This window comes from Cnephaeus nilssonii (genome assembly GCF_951640355.1).
Source record: "Cnephaeus nilssonii genome assembly, chromosome: 22".
NCBI classification, from domain to species: domain Eukaryota; kingdom Metazoa; phylum Chordata; class Mammalia; order Chiroptera; family Vespertilionidae; genus Cnephaeus; species Cnephaeus nilssonii.
The window spans coordinates 2,592,870-2,609,672 of NC_137093.1; the positions used below are offsets into that span (position 1 = coordinate 2,592,870).

Consider the following 16,803-nt stretch of genomic DNA (forward strand, 5'->3'; position numbering starts at 1 on the left):
TGGTGTGTCTTTTTCTGTTAACTGTCTTTCAATGGCCTTCGCACATTTTGTCTTATTAAATGAGAAGACCTTTAGAAATTAAAATAGATGTTTGTCATTCAGTTGTTATTAAATATTTTTCACTTGTCACCTGACTCTGCTTTTGTAGACACGTGTTTGATTGTTTCCATGACGTTCTGATATGTAGAAATTTGAAATTTTAAAGTGGTCACATTTATCAGGTTTCCCTCATGGCTCTCGGTGTTTGCTTAGAAAAGGTGTATCTACTGCAAGATTACCAAACCCAACCAAACAAAACTCCTTTGCTTTTCTAGTACTTTCATAACTTAAATGTTTTTTGTTTAGTTTTGGTTTTGTCTGAGTTTTAATTTGGAGTGAAGGGTGAAGGAGGAATTTAGCTATTTTTCTCCAATGAGTTGAAATGCCACTTTACTCTGCAGTCATTTCCCTGCGGTGTTTGGGCCTATTCCTACATTTCTCACCTTGTGACGGGGGGTCTTTCTGTTTATGCTCCAGTGTTCATGGCTGAGGCCCTACAATACGTTTCACAGCTGGGGGTGCGCTGCCGGTTTAAAGAGGTCCTTCTTGTTTCAAATGTGCTGGTCCCATCTCTCCCACCTGACGACGAACTTCTTATTGTATACTTCTGACTCTCCTGGCACCCCACAATGCTCGGCACATGGCAGGAGGTTAACAAGCATTTGATTTCTAAAGACAAACGTTGAATTATGAACACTGATTCTCTCAACCCCAGTGAAGCAACGAGGGCTGAGTGTGACAGCTCTCCACCTGGCCTTCCACCCGGTCCCAGGTGCTTCTCTTCAGGGCCGGGGCTGATTCGGCCTTCGCTCCCGGGTGGCAGGACGCCGGGCTCCCTGAGGAGCGATGTTGGACGGCAGAATGGACAAGGGAGCGGAAGGGGCCTGGTCTGAGCCCTCTCTGCCACTAACTGGCAGTGCCCGCAGGGCAGGTTGCTTACTCTCTCTAAACCTCTTTCCTCATCTGTTAAATGGGCGCAGTAACATCTCCCTCACCACGCAGTTACAAGGTAAAGTGAGGCCCAGTTTTCAAAGCTTCTGGAACGATGCCGGTGCTTGCGATAGCCCCTGTGGGAGCAGCCCCTGTCGGAGGGGCGTAGCAGCTTTCCTTCGTCATTCCACAGAAGCTTCCTGCATCCCGGAGAACTAAGTGAGAAAACCCCTCACTACCACACTCTGCAGCCAGGACTCGGAAGCAGCCACCGATAAAGGGAAAAGGATAATGGTAGTCAGCCTTGATGACCACTGACCAGGCACCAGGCCCGGGTGGCCGGCGCCGGAGACATCACCCCATGGAAAGCCACAGTGGCCGGTGGACACCGCCCGCTCCCGATCCTCTAGCCCAGTGGTTCTCCACCTTCCTAATGCTGCGGCCCTTTAACACAGCTCCTCACCCTGTGGTGACCCCCAACCATAAAGTTATTTTCGTTGCTACTTCATAACTGTAATTTTGCTACTGTTAATGAATCGTCATGTAAATATCTGTGTTTTCCGATGGTCTTAGGCTCTATAGCAGTGGTTCTCAACCTGGGGGTCGCAACAGGGTCGCCTAAGACCATCGGAAAACACAGATATTTACATGACGATTCATAACAGTAGCAAAATTACAGTTATGAAGTAGCAACGAAAATAACTTTATGGTTGGGGATCACCACAACGTGAGGAGCTGTATTAAAGGGCCGCGGCATTAGGAAGGTTGGGAACCACTGCTCTAGACGGGGTGCCGCCTTCAGCACCAGGGGAGCCCCCAGCGCCCCAGGGCCTGGGCCTGACAGCTGGGGAGGCAGTGCTCACTGTGGGGAGAACACTGCCTCTGGGGTGCAACTGGTAACAGCCACGTCCCAGGGCTGCTGTGGGCGGGCGGACACCTGGCACGTAGAGCAGTGCCTGGCCCTCGTCAGAGCCAAGTCCTGATGCGTGGGTTGCTTTCTTCACTTACTGTCCTTTCCCTCCTGAGCACTGTAAGCCCCATTTTATTTTATTGTTTAAATATATTCTTATTGATTTCAGAGAGGAAGGGAGAGGAAGAGAGAGACAGAAACATCAATGAGGAGACTCATGGATCGGCTGCCTCCTGCACGCCCCACACTGGGGATCGGGCCTGCAACCCGGGCCTGTGCCCTAACCGGGAATGGAACCGTGGCCTCCTGGTTCATAGGTCGATGCTCACCCACTGAGCCACGCCGGCCGGGCAAGTCCCCCTTTTAAGGCACAGAAAGCATGACAGACTCAGTTGAATGAATTTTGAGGAGCGGTTAGAAATCAAGACGATCCACTCCCTTCCCTGGATGTCCCACTGGGTGAATGCGGTTTCGGGTGAGGAACTGGGCACTAAGTTCCGTCTGCAGGCCTGCTGGCCGCACTGACCGCCAGGAGCAGCAGCCTCCACCCGCTCTCAGCGAAGCCGCGTCTACCCTGCCTCCAGCACCGCCTCTCAGTTGCAGCCCGTGCACGGATCGGGCCGGTTCCCCGGAGAATGCGGGGAGGGGGCATTCGTCCCGCCCTTACTTCTCAGCGGTTGGACTGATACCAAATCTGGTTACAAACAAGGACACTCAAGACAGACTGTCTGCTCACTGACCTCTCAGATTGAACGGCTGAGCTGGGGCTCGGTCTCTCACCGATTTTCTCTGCTTTTTACGTTTGAAATGGAAAACTAAGCTGCCCCCACGTGTCCGCTCCCCACCCTCACCCACAAGGTCTTTAAATTATCGACTGGTCCCTGGTTTAGCTTTCCTTTCCGGGGTCAGCGCCACCATCTCTCCGGGCCCTCCTTCTCGGACACTCCCCCGTCCGGAGGCCACGCTGGGCAGGGCTGACCCTTTTGCAACGGGCACTGGGAGGCAGACGCGGGGCCGGGATGGGGTCCCAGGCCGAGGAGAGGACCCTGTGCTGAGGGCCCTGGGCCCGGCTCTCCACGGCAACGTACCGAGGAGGCACCTGGTGCCGGAAAACCTTCAAGGGGGGGAGAAAGGCTGCTGGTCGGAGGGCAGGGGGCAGGAAAATGTCTTTAGCTCCTTCATGAAACCCCCCTTCTAACCTGTGTCCTCACCGGGCACTCTGGTTCGCCCTGGGCCCATGCTCCTAGTGGCAGGGAGAGCTTGGTCTCCAGAGGTAATGTCACGCGGGCTTGCTAACTCAGTTCCCTTTCCTCCTCTTAAGCGAGAAAAATGAGACCCACAGTTAAGATGCGAGTCCCTGGCATTAGCCCCTGGAGACCAATTCTTCCTGTGACATCTGCTCACAGAGCGGAAGCCCGGGTGCGGCCCACAGGGTGCCTGCTCCCAGCCAGCCCTCCTGGAGGGCAGCTCGGCCCAGCCCCGGGGGCAGGGAAAGGGGCTCCTTGCAGTGGGTCTCAAGATGGAGCAAGCAGTGTCCTCAAAACCCTTTCCGCACGTGCACCCGTTCAGGGCCCAGCACCACGGCCTGGTGCTGACCCGATGAACCCACAGCGGCTCCGGGGTTACCTGGCCGCTGGCTTTTTGTTGCAGAGGCAATGAGTGTGCCAGTCACTCCTGGCATCACGACTCCAGCGCCTCACTCGGGGGCCGATTCTAGATGAAATTCTATGAACACATTTCTCTCCCTCTCCCCCTTTCCTCCCACGCGCTACACGAGCCTAATTATGTGGAATATAAATGAACTGCGGAGCATTAAACTATGGCACTGTTTCTGGGTTTTCATCCAAATCTCCTTCTCCAGAAGCAAAGGGAGTTTGTTCTCCGGGACCCAGGCCTATCACGTATTTAGAGCCCCAGCATTCGGCATCCATCTGTGGCCTCTTTATGCAGCTAGGTCTAAAAAGAAATTGGTGTAGCTAAGGAGACTGAGATGGGAAAACTCTAAGGCAGATCAGCCCAAGACCAATAGTAGTTTCTCCTCCAGCTTTTTCCTAGTACAACGTGTTAGATGAAGGCAAATTGTTTCAGTTCATAGTATACCAGTATAGGGTATGGATTGAGAGCATAAGCTTTGGGGTTAAAAAGGTCAAATTCAGACTTTGCCACTGAGATAGTATAACTTTAGGCAAGTTACGTAATTCCTCAGAGTCTCGGGTTTTTGCCAACTCATTGGGTCACTGAAGAGAATAAATAAGATGATGCTGATGAAGTGTTCAGCACAGGGACTGTCCCAGAGCAAGCTACTGGTAGAAGAATACCATTTAGCATGCATAAAACGTGCTGCTGTGCTGTCAACGACCTAATGTTATCCTCCTGGCGTTTCTGTAGCATAAAAGGTGTAGGCAACGACTTTATCACAGCACTAGAGGCCCGGTGCACGAAATTTGTGCACGGGGGGGGGGGTGTCCCTCAGCCCAGCCTGCACCCTCTCCAATCTGGGACCCCTCGAGGGATGTCTGACTGCCCTTTTAGGCCTGATCTCATCGAGGGATTTCTGACTGCCCTTTTACCCCTCGAGGGATGTCTGACTGCCCTTTTAGGCCTGATCCCAGCCTGCACCCTCTCCAATCTGGGATCCCTCTCACAATCCAGAACTGCTGGCTCCCAATTGCTCGCCTGCCTGCCTTCCTGATTGCCCCTAACCGCTTCTGCCTGCCAGCCTGATCACCCCCTAACCACTCCCATACCAGCCTGATTGATGCCTAACTGCCCTCCCCTGCAGGCCTGGTCCCCCCCGCAACTGCTCTCCCCTGCAGGCCTGGTCCCCCCAACTGCCCTTCCCTGCAGGCCCAGTTGCCCCCAACTTCCCTCCTCTGCTGGCCTGGTCACCCCTAACTGCCCTCCCCTGCAGGCTTGATCACCCCCAACTGTCCTCTCTTGCAGGCCTGGTCCCTCCCAACTGCCCTCCCCTGCTGGCCATCTTGTGGTGGCCATCTTGTGTCCACATGGGGGCAGCCATCTTTGACCACATGGGGGCAGCCATCTTGTGTGTTGGAGTGATGGTCAATTTGCATATTACTCTTTTATTAGATAGGATTATTGGGAAGGAGGGTAGACTAAGAACCAGGGAGGAAAAGCAAAATGCTCCAAGGATAGAGCAAGGCTAGAATCCAGGGGCTCTCAGTCTGTTTCTAATGCTTTCAACACCTTGCAGTGTGTCATAAGCACAAAGTCTGATACATGACATATATGAATCAAATAGATAGACTAACACACTAGAGAAAGCCTATATATTAATAGTAAACAATGGGCACATGAGGTTCTAGAGCTAACTAACTAACCTACTAACTAACTCTTTCCCTATAGGTCCTTTGTTAGAATTTGAAAAAATATAAATATCATTGATTTCAGAGAGGAAGGGAGAGGGAAAGAGAAATAGAAACATCAATGATGATAGGGAATCATTGATCACTGCCTCCTGTGCACCCCTGACCTGGAATCATGTGACCTCCTGGTTGATGCTCAATCACTGAGCCACACCACCCAGGCAGGCTCTGTGTTTTATATAAATGACTAGAGGCCCGGTGCACGAAATTCGTGCACTGGGGAGGGTGTCCCTCAGCCCAGCTTGCACCCTCTCTAATATGGGACATCCCTCTCACACGGATCGCCCCAGGCACCTCCAGGGAGTGGCCACGCCCCCATGCCACGCCCCCTGGGGTGCCGATCGCCCCAGGCACCCCCGGGGAGCGGTGGCACGGGCGCGGCCACGCCCCCCCGGGGTGCCGATCTCCCCAGGCAACCCCGGGGAGCAATGGCAGCGGCGTGGCCACGACCCCCGGGGTGCCGATCGCCCCAGGCACCCCTGGGGAGCGACCACGCCCCCTTGCCATGCCCCCAGGGGGTGCCGATCGCCCCAGGCACCCCTGGGGAGCGGCCACGACCCTATGCCACGCCCCCCGGGGGTGCCCATCGCCCCAGGCACCCCTGGGGAGCGGCCATGCCCCCATGCTACGCCCCCCAGGGTGCCGATTGCCCCAGGCACCCCCAGGGAGCGGGCACGGGCGCGGCCATGCCCCCCCCCAGGGTGCCGATGGCCCCAGGCACCCCTGGGGAGCAGCGGCACGGGCACGGCCACGCCCCCCCCCGGGGTGCCGATCGCCCCAGGCACCCCCGGGCAGCAGCGGCACGGGCGCGGCCACGCCCCCCGGGGTGCCGATCGCCCCAGGCACCCCCGGGGAGCAGCTGCACGGGCGTGGTCACGCCCCCCGGGGTGCCGATCACCCCAGGCACCCCCGGGGAGCGGGCACGGGCGTGGCCACGCCCCCCCGGGTGCCTATCACCCCAGGCACCCCCGGGGAGTGGCAGCACGGGCGCGGCCACGCCCCCCCGGGGTGCCGATCGCCCCAGGCACCCCCGGGGAGCGGCAGCAGGGGCGCGGCCACGCCCCCCCGGGGTGTCGATCACCCCAGGCACCCCCGGGGAGCGGGCACGGGCGCGGCCACGCCCCCCCGGGGTGCCGATCACCCTAGGCACCCCCGGGGAGCAGCTGCACGGGCGTGGTCACGCCCCCCCCCGGGGTGCCTATCACCCCAGGCACCCCCAGGGAGCGGTCACGGGCGCGGCCACGCCCCCCGGGGTGCCGATCACCCCAGGCACCCCCGGGGAGCAGCGGCTCGGGCGCAGCCACTGGGCACCGCCATCTTGATTTTATCAACGGTCGACAGGCCACCCGGAGTCCCGCCCTCAGCCTCCGCTGGCCCAATCATGGGCATAGCGGAGGTGCGGTCAATTTGCATATTTCTCTATTATAAGGTAAGATTGGGTCAAGCTGGTGGAACAGGAAAATGCTGTGCTTGCCGCATCTCACGACCACATAAAAATTACAACTGAACAGCCATCATTCAGAACTTCCTGAAGTCCTACAACTTAAGGATATACAGAAGAAGCCACATCAAGACAGATAGAAGGAGCTGGTCCCACACCCACCTGTGGCAGATAAGAATCGGGAGGGACATCCCAGCGGCAGAGAGCTCCCCTGAGGAGGGAGGAGTCCCAGTCCCACACCAGGCTCCAAGGTTACAGTGCTGGGAAGAGAGGTCCCCATAATTCTGGCTGTGAAAACCAGCAGGGATTGTGGCTGAGTGAGACAGAGGCTGCTGGAGTCCCAGGCAGTTCCTCTTAAAGGGCTCACACATGGACTTACTCAGACTCACTCACTCCGAGCTCCAGCGCTGGGGCAGCAGCTTGACAGGGACATACGGGTAGGAACTGAATTGTCTGGTTTCGGGACGAGGACGGAAGTAGTTCTGTCCCAGACATAAGTGTCCCAGACATAATCCATTGTTCCTTTGTGGATCCCTCTCCCCACCCAGCCTGCACTCACATTTGGGCATCGTATCTGAATCTCCATTAACCTAGCTAAAACTGTTTGTCCTGCCCTGGTGACGCCCTGAGACCTTGCCCCACCCAACTTGCAGGTCCACCCACGCTGCTTCCAGTGGCTTTTCCATACAAACAGGCTATCTTGGTTCATGTTGTGAGATTTTCCTAAAATCTCTCAAAGTTTCACAAACCCCAAACAAGCAGCATCTGGCTTCAGCATGCCTCATATGTCTTGCTATGCAGCCCTCAGCCTGGCACTAGCTGCAGCCTCAGTTCACAGCTTAGGCTCTCCAGGCACCTGCAAACCCAGGACAAGTGGCAACCATCTGCAGATAACTTTATGGCTTATACCAAGTGGCCCCAAGCAGGGCACAGGCAGCAACCGACCTTGGCCTACACCAGAGCCCCTACCAAGAGGCCCCAGAACCAACACAGAGTGGCCAGATTTAAACCACACCAGAGCACCACCTCCACAAATGACACACTCAGAGGGCAGGCACCAGAGCCCTACTGAAGTGAATCCTGCTTCATAGGGTCAGCCCCTACCCAACTACTCTGCTGTAGTCATGACCAGTCCTCACAAACAATCATCCTGAGCAGTCAGCCAAGATCAACCAAGCATAAATTACAACAGAAAGGCACCCACACCCACACAAGGGATACATCTGGAACACCTGGCTCAGGTGACCAGGGAGACTGTGCCACTACATGAGGCCACTCTACCAAGCACAGGAGATGTAGCAGCTCTACCTAATACATAGAAACAAACACAGAGAGACAGTCAAAATGAGGAGACACAGAAACATGTCCTCAATGAAAGAACAGAACAAAACTCCAGAAAAAAAAACAAAAACTAAGCAAAATAAAGACAAGCAATCTACCAGATGCAGAGTTCAATGATCTAGTGAGAACTTCAACAACAAGAGATAGGAAACATAAAATTAGAGATAGAAAACATAAAAAGAACCAGTCAGAAATGAAAAAATACAATAACTGAAATGGAGAATACATTAGAGGAAATCTGCAATAGATTAGATGAAGCAGAGGGCAGAATCAGCAATCTGGAAGATAAGGTAGCAGAATGGCAAAAAGGAAACAATGAAAAATGATGAGGTTGACCCAGCTGGTGTGACTCAGTAGTTGAGCACTGACCCATGCATCAAGATAGCACAGGTTTGATTCCCGGTCAGGGCACATGCCTGGGGTTGCAGGCTTGATCCCTAGCAGGGGGCGTGCAAGAGGCAGCCGATCAATGATTCTCTCTCATCACGAATGTTTCTGTCTCTCTCTTCCTCTCCCTAAAATCAATAAATGCATATTTTAAAAAAAACAGATGAGGATGGTTTAAGGAGCCTCTGGGACAACATCAATTGTACCAACATTTGCATCATAGGGGTCCCAGAAGAAGAGAGAGCGCAAGGAATTATAAACCTATTTGAAGAAATAATGATGAAAAATTCCCTAATACAGTGAAGAAAATAGGCATATAAGCACAGGAAGTGTAGAGAGTCCCAAAATAGATGAACCCAAAGTTTCGGACCAAGACACATCATAATTAAAATGCCAAAGGTTAAAGACAAAGAGAGAATTTTAAAAGCAGCAAGAGAACAGCAGTTAGTTACCTACAAGGGGCTTCCAACTGATCTCTCAACAGAAACTTTGCCGGCCAGAAGGGACTGGCACAAAATATTCAAAGTGAGGAGAAGCAATCAAGGTTACTCTACCCAGAAAAGCTCTCATTTAGAATTGAAGGACAGGCAAAGAGCTACCCAGATAGAACACTAAAAGAGTACATCACCACCAAACCAGTAATGAAACGTTAAAGGGTCTTCTTTAAGAAGAAGAAAAAGATGAAAAATATGAACAATAAAGTGGCAATAACTATATATCTGTAAACAATTACTTTAAATGTAAAGATTAAATGCTCCAATAAAAACACACACATAGTGTAGCTGAATGGATAAGAAAACAAGACCCTTACATATGCTGCCTACAAGAGACCCACTTCAGACTAAAACACACACAGACTGAAAGTAAATGAATGTAAAAATATATTTCATGCAATTGGAAACAAACATAAAAGCTCGGGTAGCAATACTTATACCAGACAAAACAGACTTTACAACAAAATCTATAAAAAGGAACAAAGAAGAACCCAGCAATTTCTCTTCCGGGTATTATATCCAAAAGAAACCCAAAACATCAACTCAAAAGCATATGCATCCATATGTTCATTGTAGAGTTTTTAAAATATGAAAGATATGAAAGCAACCTAAGTGTCCATCAATAAATGAATGTCTAAAGAATAAATGGTGCATATGTACAATGGATATAATGCTGCCATAAAAAGAATGAAATCTTACTATGTGTAACAACATGGATGGACCTAGAGTGTATTACGCTGAATGAAATAAATCAGACAGAGGAAGAAAAAACTAAGATTTCACTAATATATTGAATCTCAAAAACAAAATAAGTGAGCAAACAAATCAGAAACAAAGTCATAGATACAGAGAACATTTTGGTGGTTGCCAGATGGGAGGGGAGTTTGGGGGAATGGGTGAAAAAGGAGAAGGGATTAAAAAGTACGAATTGATAGTTACAAAATAGTCAAGGGGATGTAAATTATAGCAAAGGTAATATAGTAAAAAATATTGTAATAAGTATGTATTGGGTCAGATGGGTAATAGATTTATTGGGTGATCTCTTTGTAAGTTATATAAATGCCTAATTACTATATTGTACACCTGAAACTAATATGATATTGTATGTCAACCATAACTGAAAACAAAGGTTTTTTAAAATAATAAAGTATAATATATTTTTAAAAAGAAAAAAGTAAATGATTTTATTTCATCCTCAGAGCAACATATGAAATAAGTGATATTAACTCAATCTTATAGGTAAAGACATGGAGGCTCTGGGAGGTTATACATGTCGTTTCAGACAATAAACTCAATTCTAAAGTGCTTATCCTTAAATTGCTCTGCTCAGCTTTCTCTGTCGCCTACGGAGATGGAAGACTGGCACGTCCACACCAACCAAGACACAAGGCAAGACAAGGGAGGACTCACAGCAGGATGTGTAATTCCTCCAGCCGGTCACGGCGATCCCCTGTGTCTGGCAGGTGCTGGCGTAGTTCTGCAGCCAGCTGCAGGCCGTCTGCACCGCGCCCCCGTCGATGCAGGAGTCAAACAGGCAGTTCTTATAGAAGAAGGTGGGGTTGACTTTGCTGTGACACTTGGTGAAGCCCGCGTTCTGGCTGGGGATCAGGCTGCACAGCTGCTGCACCTTGGAGAACCCTTCCACCTTGGCACAGGAGGGGCAGCGGTCCCCACAGCCCACCTGGCAGAAGGTGTCCCTCTTCACCCAGCTCTGCCCAAACTCATTGATGCTGGACGCAAGCAGCCCCATGGGCAGCTCCAGGTCGTCATCGGGGTTGCCGTTATAGCGGCCACACAAACCTGAGGTGCCGTTCTGCATGGTCCGCGGGACTGTGATTGACAGGAAGGTCTTCCAGTCATACACGACCTTCAGGCCGAAATCTGTCTCCACCACTACGTGGAAGCCAAAGGAAAAGATATTTATCTTCCCTTGTCCCAGTTTCAAAGGGAGATACAGCCGTTCATTGTTGACCTGCAAGAGAAAGAGGGTTGAAGTAGAGGAATTCTAGAGACCCCCCAGCTCTTCTCCTAATGATTAGTCTTCAGAGAGGTCATCCAAGAAGGTGATTTGAGCAGGTTGAATTCAATCTCTGCATTTAGGGTTATGTCAGTCAGCTCTGAACAATTATATGCCGACAAGCTGGACAATGTGGATGAAATGGACAAATTCCTAAAAAACTACAATCTTCCAAAACTGAATCAGGAAGAATCAGAAAACCTGAATAGGCCAATAATAACTGATGAAATAGAAGCAGTAATAAAAAAACTCCCAGCAAACAAAAGCCCTGGTCTGATGGCTTCACAGGGGAGTTTTACCAAACTTTCAAAGAAGAACTAAAACACCTCTACTCCTCAAACTATTTAAAAAATCCAAGAGGAAGGAACACTTCCAAGCTCATTTTATGAGGCAAGAATTATCCTAATTCCACACATACATAAAGACACTGCAGATAAAGGCACACAGATAAAGACACTACAAAGAAAGAGAATTACAGTCAATATCCCTGATGAATATAGATGCTAAAATCCCCAACAAAATATTAGCAAATTGAATCCAGCAATATATTAAAAATATCGTACACCATGACAACATGGGATTTATTCCAGGAATGCAAGGCTGGTGCAATATTCACAAATCAATAAATGTGATACATCACTTTAAAAAATTGAAAGACAAAAATTACATGATCATATAATAGACGCAAAAAAGTGTTAGACAAAATCTAACACCCATTTTTGATAAAAACTCTCAGCAAAGTGGGAATAGAGGGATCATATATCAACACAATAAAGGCCACATATGACAAACCTACAGTGAACACCATACTCAAAGGGCAAAAACTAAAACCATCTCCCCTAAGAATAAGAACAAGACATCCCTATGACTGCTTGTACCACTCTTATTCAACACTAGAGGCCCGGTGCATGAAATTGGTGCATGAGGGTGAGGGGAGGGGTAGGGGGGGTCTCTCAGCCCGGCCTGCATCCTCTCGCAATCCAGGACCCCTCGGCAGATGTCGGGCCTAAACCGGCAGTTGGACATCCCTCTCGCAATCCGGGACACTGCATGCACCAGTGACCATACTTTTCATACAGGTGAAAGGCATCTTACTATGTGTAACATAGTTGTATGGGCAGCTACATTTTTTTGCCCTCATTATAAAAAGGGCTGTATAACATGATCCTTCTGAGGCAGTAGTACCATTTTCCCCATCTTATGGGTGGAAAAACTGAAGCAGAGAGAAGTTAAGTAATTGGCTTTGTCACACAGTTATAAGTGTCAGAATCAGGGCTGACTACAAATGTGCAAGCCAGAGTTTATGCATGTCATCACTGCATCATCCTGTTTTTTCAGTGTTAGAGTGGCCTTGCCAGGTTTTAATTTTTAAATCTAAGAGACTGTTCCCAAAAAATAGGGTAGGCCTGGCTGGCAATCAGGGCCATCTGGGGGGTGACCAGTGAGTGGGGTGATTGGGGGTCCCCTACCCCCCCTGCTGGCACCTGCCGTGGCTGGCGGCCTGGCACCACCCACTGGCTGGCCCGCCCCCGATCGCTGCTGCTGGTCGCCTCCCTCTCAGGGGGCAGACACTCAACAGAGGAGCTGCTCCTTGTGCTGAGCGTCTGCCCCCTGGTGGTCAGTGCACATCATAGCAAGCGGTCATTCCGCAGCTCGGTCGATTTGCATATTAGGATCTTATTCTATAGGACAGCACTGGAAGTCTTAGCCACAGAGATCAGAGAAGGGAAGACCTAAAAGGCGCCCAAATTGGAAAGGAGGAAGTAAAACTGTCACTATTTGTAAGTGACATGCTATTTTTTTACATAGCAAATCCTAAAGACGCCACCAAAACACTACCAGGTTTAATAAATGAACTCGGCAATGTAGCAGGATACAGAATTAACACCCAGAAACTGGTTGCGTTTTTATACCCCAACTAGTAGCCCATTTGCAGGATTCAATCCTGCAAGCGGCCGCTTCGGCTGCGTGCACTGCCACTGCCGCAGCCTTGGGGCCACCACACTTGCACCCGCGCGCCGCTGCCGCCTGCCGCGCTCCGCCGCTCCCCGCCCCGCCGCGCTCCCTCCGCCCCGCCGCGCTCCCTCCGCCCCGCCGCGCTCCCGCTGCCCCGCCGTGCTCCCGCCACGCTCCCTCCGCCCCGCCGCGCTCCCGCCGCCCCGCCGTGCTCCCGCCGCGCTCCCTCCGCCCCGCCGCACTCCGCCCTGCCGCGCTCCGCCCATGCTTTCCCTCTGGCAGCCACCTTGCTTTCTGCTTTTCCTCCCTCTTCCTTCTAAGTTGTCTTCAGTCTTCACTCCTCCCTCCCTCAGCGTATGCAAATTAACCGCCATCTTTGTTGGGTAATTTGCATACTCACCCTGATTGGCTGGTGGGCATGGCTTTGGCTGGTGGTCGTGGCTTGGGTGTAGCGAAGGTGCGGTCAATTTGCATATTACTATTTTATAAGGTAAGATAATAAATTCTCAGAAAGAGAAACTAAACAAACAATCCCATTTACCACTGCAACAAAAAATTAAGATACTTAGGAGTAAACTTAAGCAAGGATGTAAAAAAACATGTATTCAGAAAATTACAGAACATTGAAAAAAGAGATAGAGGAAGATATAAACAAGTGGAAGAATATATCATGTCGCAGAATTAACATTATTCAAATGTCCATACCACCCAAAGCAATCTATAGATTCAATGCAATCCCTATAAAATACCAACAGCATATTTCACAGAACTAGAAGAAATACTCCAAAAATTTATATGAAACCAAATAGGCTCAGCAATTTTAAGAAAGAAGAATAAAGTTGGAGGGATCACAATACCAAATGTCAAGTTATACTACAAAGCCACTGTACTCAAAACAGCCTGGTACTGGCACAAGACAGGGACCCCAGAAATTGACCCAAGCCATTATGCTCAGTTAATATTTGACAAAGAGCTGGGAAACCAAGATGGCGGCATAGGTAAACACCTGAACTTGCTGCCTTGCACAACCACTTCAAAACTACAACTAAATGACAAAATGGATATCATCCAAAACCATGGGAAGGCTGGCTGAGTGGAAATTATACAACTAGAAGGAAAGAGAAAAGCACACTGAGACTCGGAGGAGGGGCAGAGGTGCAGAAGTGAAGCGCAGAGGTACGGAGGCGTGAGCATGCGTGGAAAGGGCTGGCAACTGGGTACGCTGTTGTCTTTTTCAATCAGGAGGGAGACACAAGCTCCCGACTGCTCTGAACTCCAGTTCTGGGTGAGACTCTGGGAACCCAGACTCATACGGGGAGAAACTGGACTGTCTGGCATCGGGCAGAACTTGAGGGTGGCTTTCTCTCAGAGGTGCTTGCAGCGATCATTGTTCCTGCACGGGGCTGCGGGACTCAGAAACACAGGACTTCTTCCAGACAGGGCTGATGGTCAGCCATTGCTGTTTGCTCCGCCCTGGTGATTCCCTGAGACCCTGCCCCACCCAATTTACAACCCCACCCAAGCTGTGTGCAGAGGCTTTTGCATATGAATGTCCTGGCCCTTTGCAATCTGAAACCTAACAAACTGCAGCTCGGTCAGAGAGCCCTAGAGCCTCCAAAAGAAGGCCCAAGGATCGACAGCTGCTTGCATTGCTTCACAGCTGGGCCTCATCTGGGCACCTCCAAACCCCAAACAGAGAGGAATCTGCACATCTTTCCGTAGCTCCTGCTGGGTGGCCTTTCTCCTTGGAGATCCAAGAGCCAGTGTACCCAGTGGTCAGAGAGAGACCATCCAGATTACAACTCTTCAGATCCATAAGAGACACACAGAAGGAGCAGACTCAGTGAGTGCCAAAGCCCCACTGAAGCAAGTCTTGCCAAATAAGGGTGTCTCCAGCACAGAAGTTCTCCCAGCATAGACACAACTGATCCTCACAGCCAATTGGCCTGGAGGTCAATTCCTCCCAGTGATACCAACAGCAATCAAGGCTTAACTACAACAAGACTGTGCACACAGCCCACAAAGGGGTGCACCAAGAGTGTCCACCTCAGGTGACTGGGGAGGCTGAGCCACTGGGCCCTATAGGACACCTAGCACACAAAGCCACTCTATCAACACAGGGAAGCAGCCAAAATGTGGAGACAAAGAAACAGGTCACAAATGACAGAAATGGAGGAAAGCAAACTACTGGATATAGAGTTCAAAACCACAGTTATAAGGTTACTCAAGAATCTTCTAGAAACCACCGATTAATTTAGTGAAACCCTCAAGGATTTGAAAAAGGACCAACTAGAAATTAAGCATACACTGACTGAAATAAACAATAATATACAGAGATCCAATAGCAGACTAAAGGATCCCAAGAATCAAGTCAAAGATTTGAAATATGAAGAAGCAAAAAACACCCAATTGGAAAAGCAAAAAGAAAAAAGAATCTAAAAATATGAAGATAGTGTAAGGAGCCTTTGGGATAACTTCAAGCGCACCAACATCCGAATTATGAGGTGCCAGAAGAAGAGAGAGAGCAAGATATTGAAAACCTATTTGAATGCCCTGACTGGTTTGGCTCAGTGGATAGAGTGTTGGCCTGTGGACTGAAGGGTCCCAGGTTCGATTCTAGTCAAGGGCATGTGCCTTGGTTGTGGGCACATCCCCAGTAGGGGGTGTGCAGGAGGCAGCTTATCAATGTTTCTCTCTCATCGATGTTTCTGGCTCTTTGTCCCTCTCCCTTCCTCTCTGTAAAAAATCAATAAAATATATATATATATTTTAAAAGAAAACGTATTTGAAGAAATAATGACAGAAAACTTCCCCAACCTGGTGAAAGAAATAGACTTACAAGTCCAGGAAGCGCAGAGAACCCCAAACAAAAGGAATCCAAAGAGGACCACACCAATACACATCATAATTAAAATGCCAAGGGCAAAAGACAAAGAGAGAATCTTAAAAGCATCAAGAGAAAAACAGTTACCTACAAGGGAGTACCCATACGACTGTCAGCTGATTTCTCAACAGAAACTATGCAGGCCAGAAGGGAGTGGCAAGAAATATTCAAAGTGATGAATAGCAAGAACCTACAACCAAGATTACTCTACCCAGCAAAGCTATCATTCAGAATTGAAGGTCAGATAAAGAGCTTCACAGATAAGAAAAAGCTAAAGGAATTCATCACCACCAAACCAGTATTATATGAAATGCTGAAAGGTATTCTTTAAGAAGAGGAAGAAGAAGAAAAAGGTAAAGACAAAAATTATGAATAATAAAGTGACAACTAATACATATCTATCAACAAGTGAATCTAAAAATCAAGTGAATAAAAAGTCTGATGAACAGAATACACTGGTGAATAGAATAGGATCAGGGGCATAGAAAAGGAGTGGATTGACAATTCTCGAGGGGAAAGGGGTGTCGGGGGTGTGGGAAAAGAATGGACAAAAATCATACATCTATGAATGAGGACAGTGGGGTGGGGGTTAATGGCAGAGGGTGGGGTGGGAACCAGGTGGAGAGGAGCCGACGGGGGGAGGGGAGGGAGGAACAACTGTAATAATCTGAACAATAAAGATTTATTAGAAAAAAATTTGACAAAGGAGGCAAGAGCATGCAATTGAGTCAAGACAGTTTTTTCAATAAATGATGCTGGGAAAATTGAACAGATACATGCAAAAAAAATGAAGCTAGACCACCAACTTACATCACACACAAGTATAAACTCAAAATGGATAAAAGACTTAAATGTAAATCATGAAACCATAAAAATCGTAGGAGAAACTAGCCAACAAAATCTCAGACATCTCACATAGCAGTATCTTCACTGATTACATCACCTATGGCAATGGTCGGCAAACTCATTAGTCAACAGAGCAAATATCAACAGTACAACGATTGAAATTTCTTCTGAG

At 49.4% G+C, this 16,803-nt stretch overlaps 1 protein-coding gene across 1 annotated transcript in view; it reads right to left on the minus strand.

Moving 5' to 3' along the window:
- The window catches only part of TECTA (tectorin alpha), a gene marked incomplete at its 5' end in the record, with an annotated part of 113,983 nt that overhangs the window by 56,312 nt on the left and 40,868 nt on the right, over positions 1-16,803 (minus strand). The window contains one exon of the mRNA XM_079762838.1: positions 10,339-10,900. Within this exon, the coding sequence (XP_079618964.1) occupies positions 10,339-10,900 (562 nt within the window). The remainder of the gene's footprint in view (positions 1-10,338; positions 10,901-16,803) is intronic.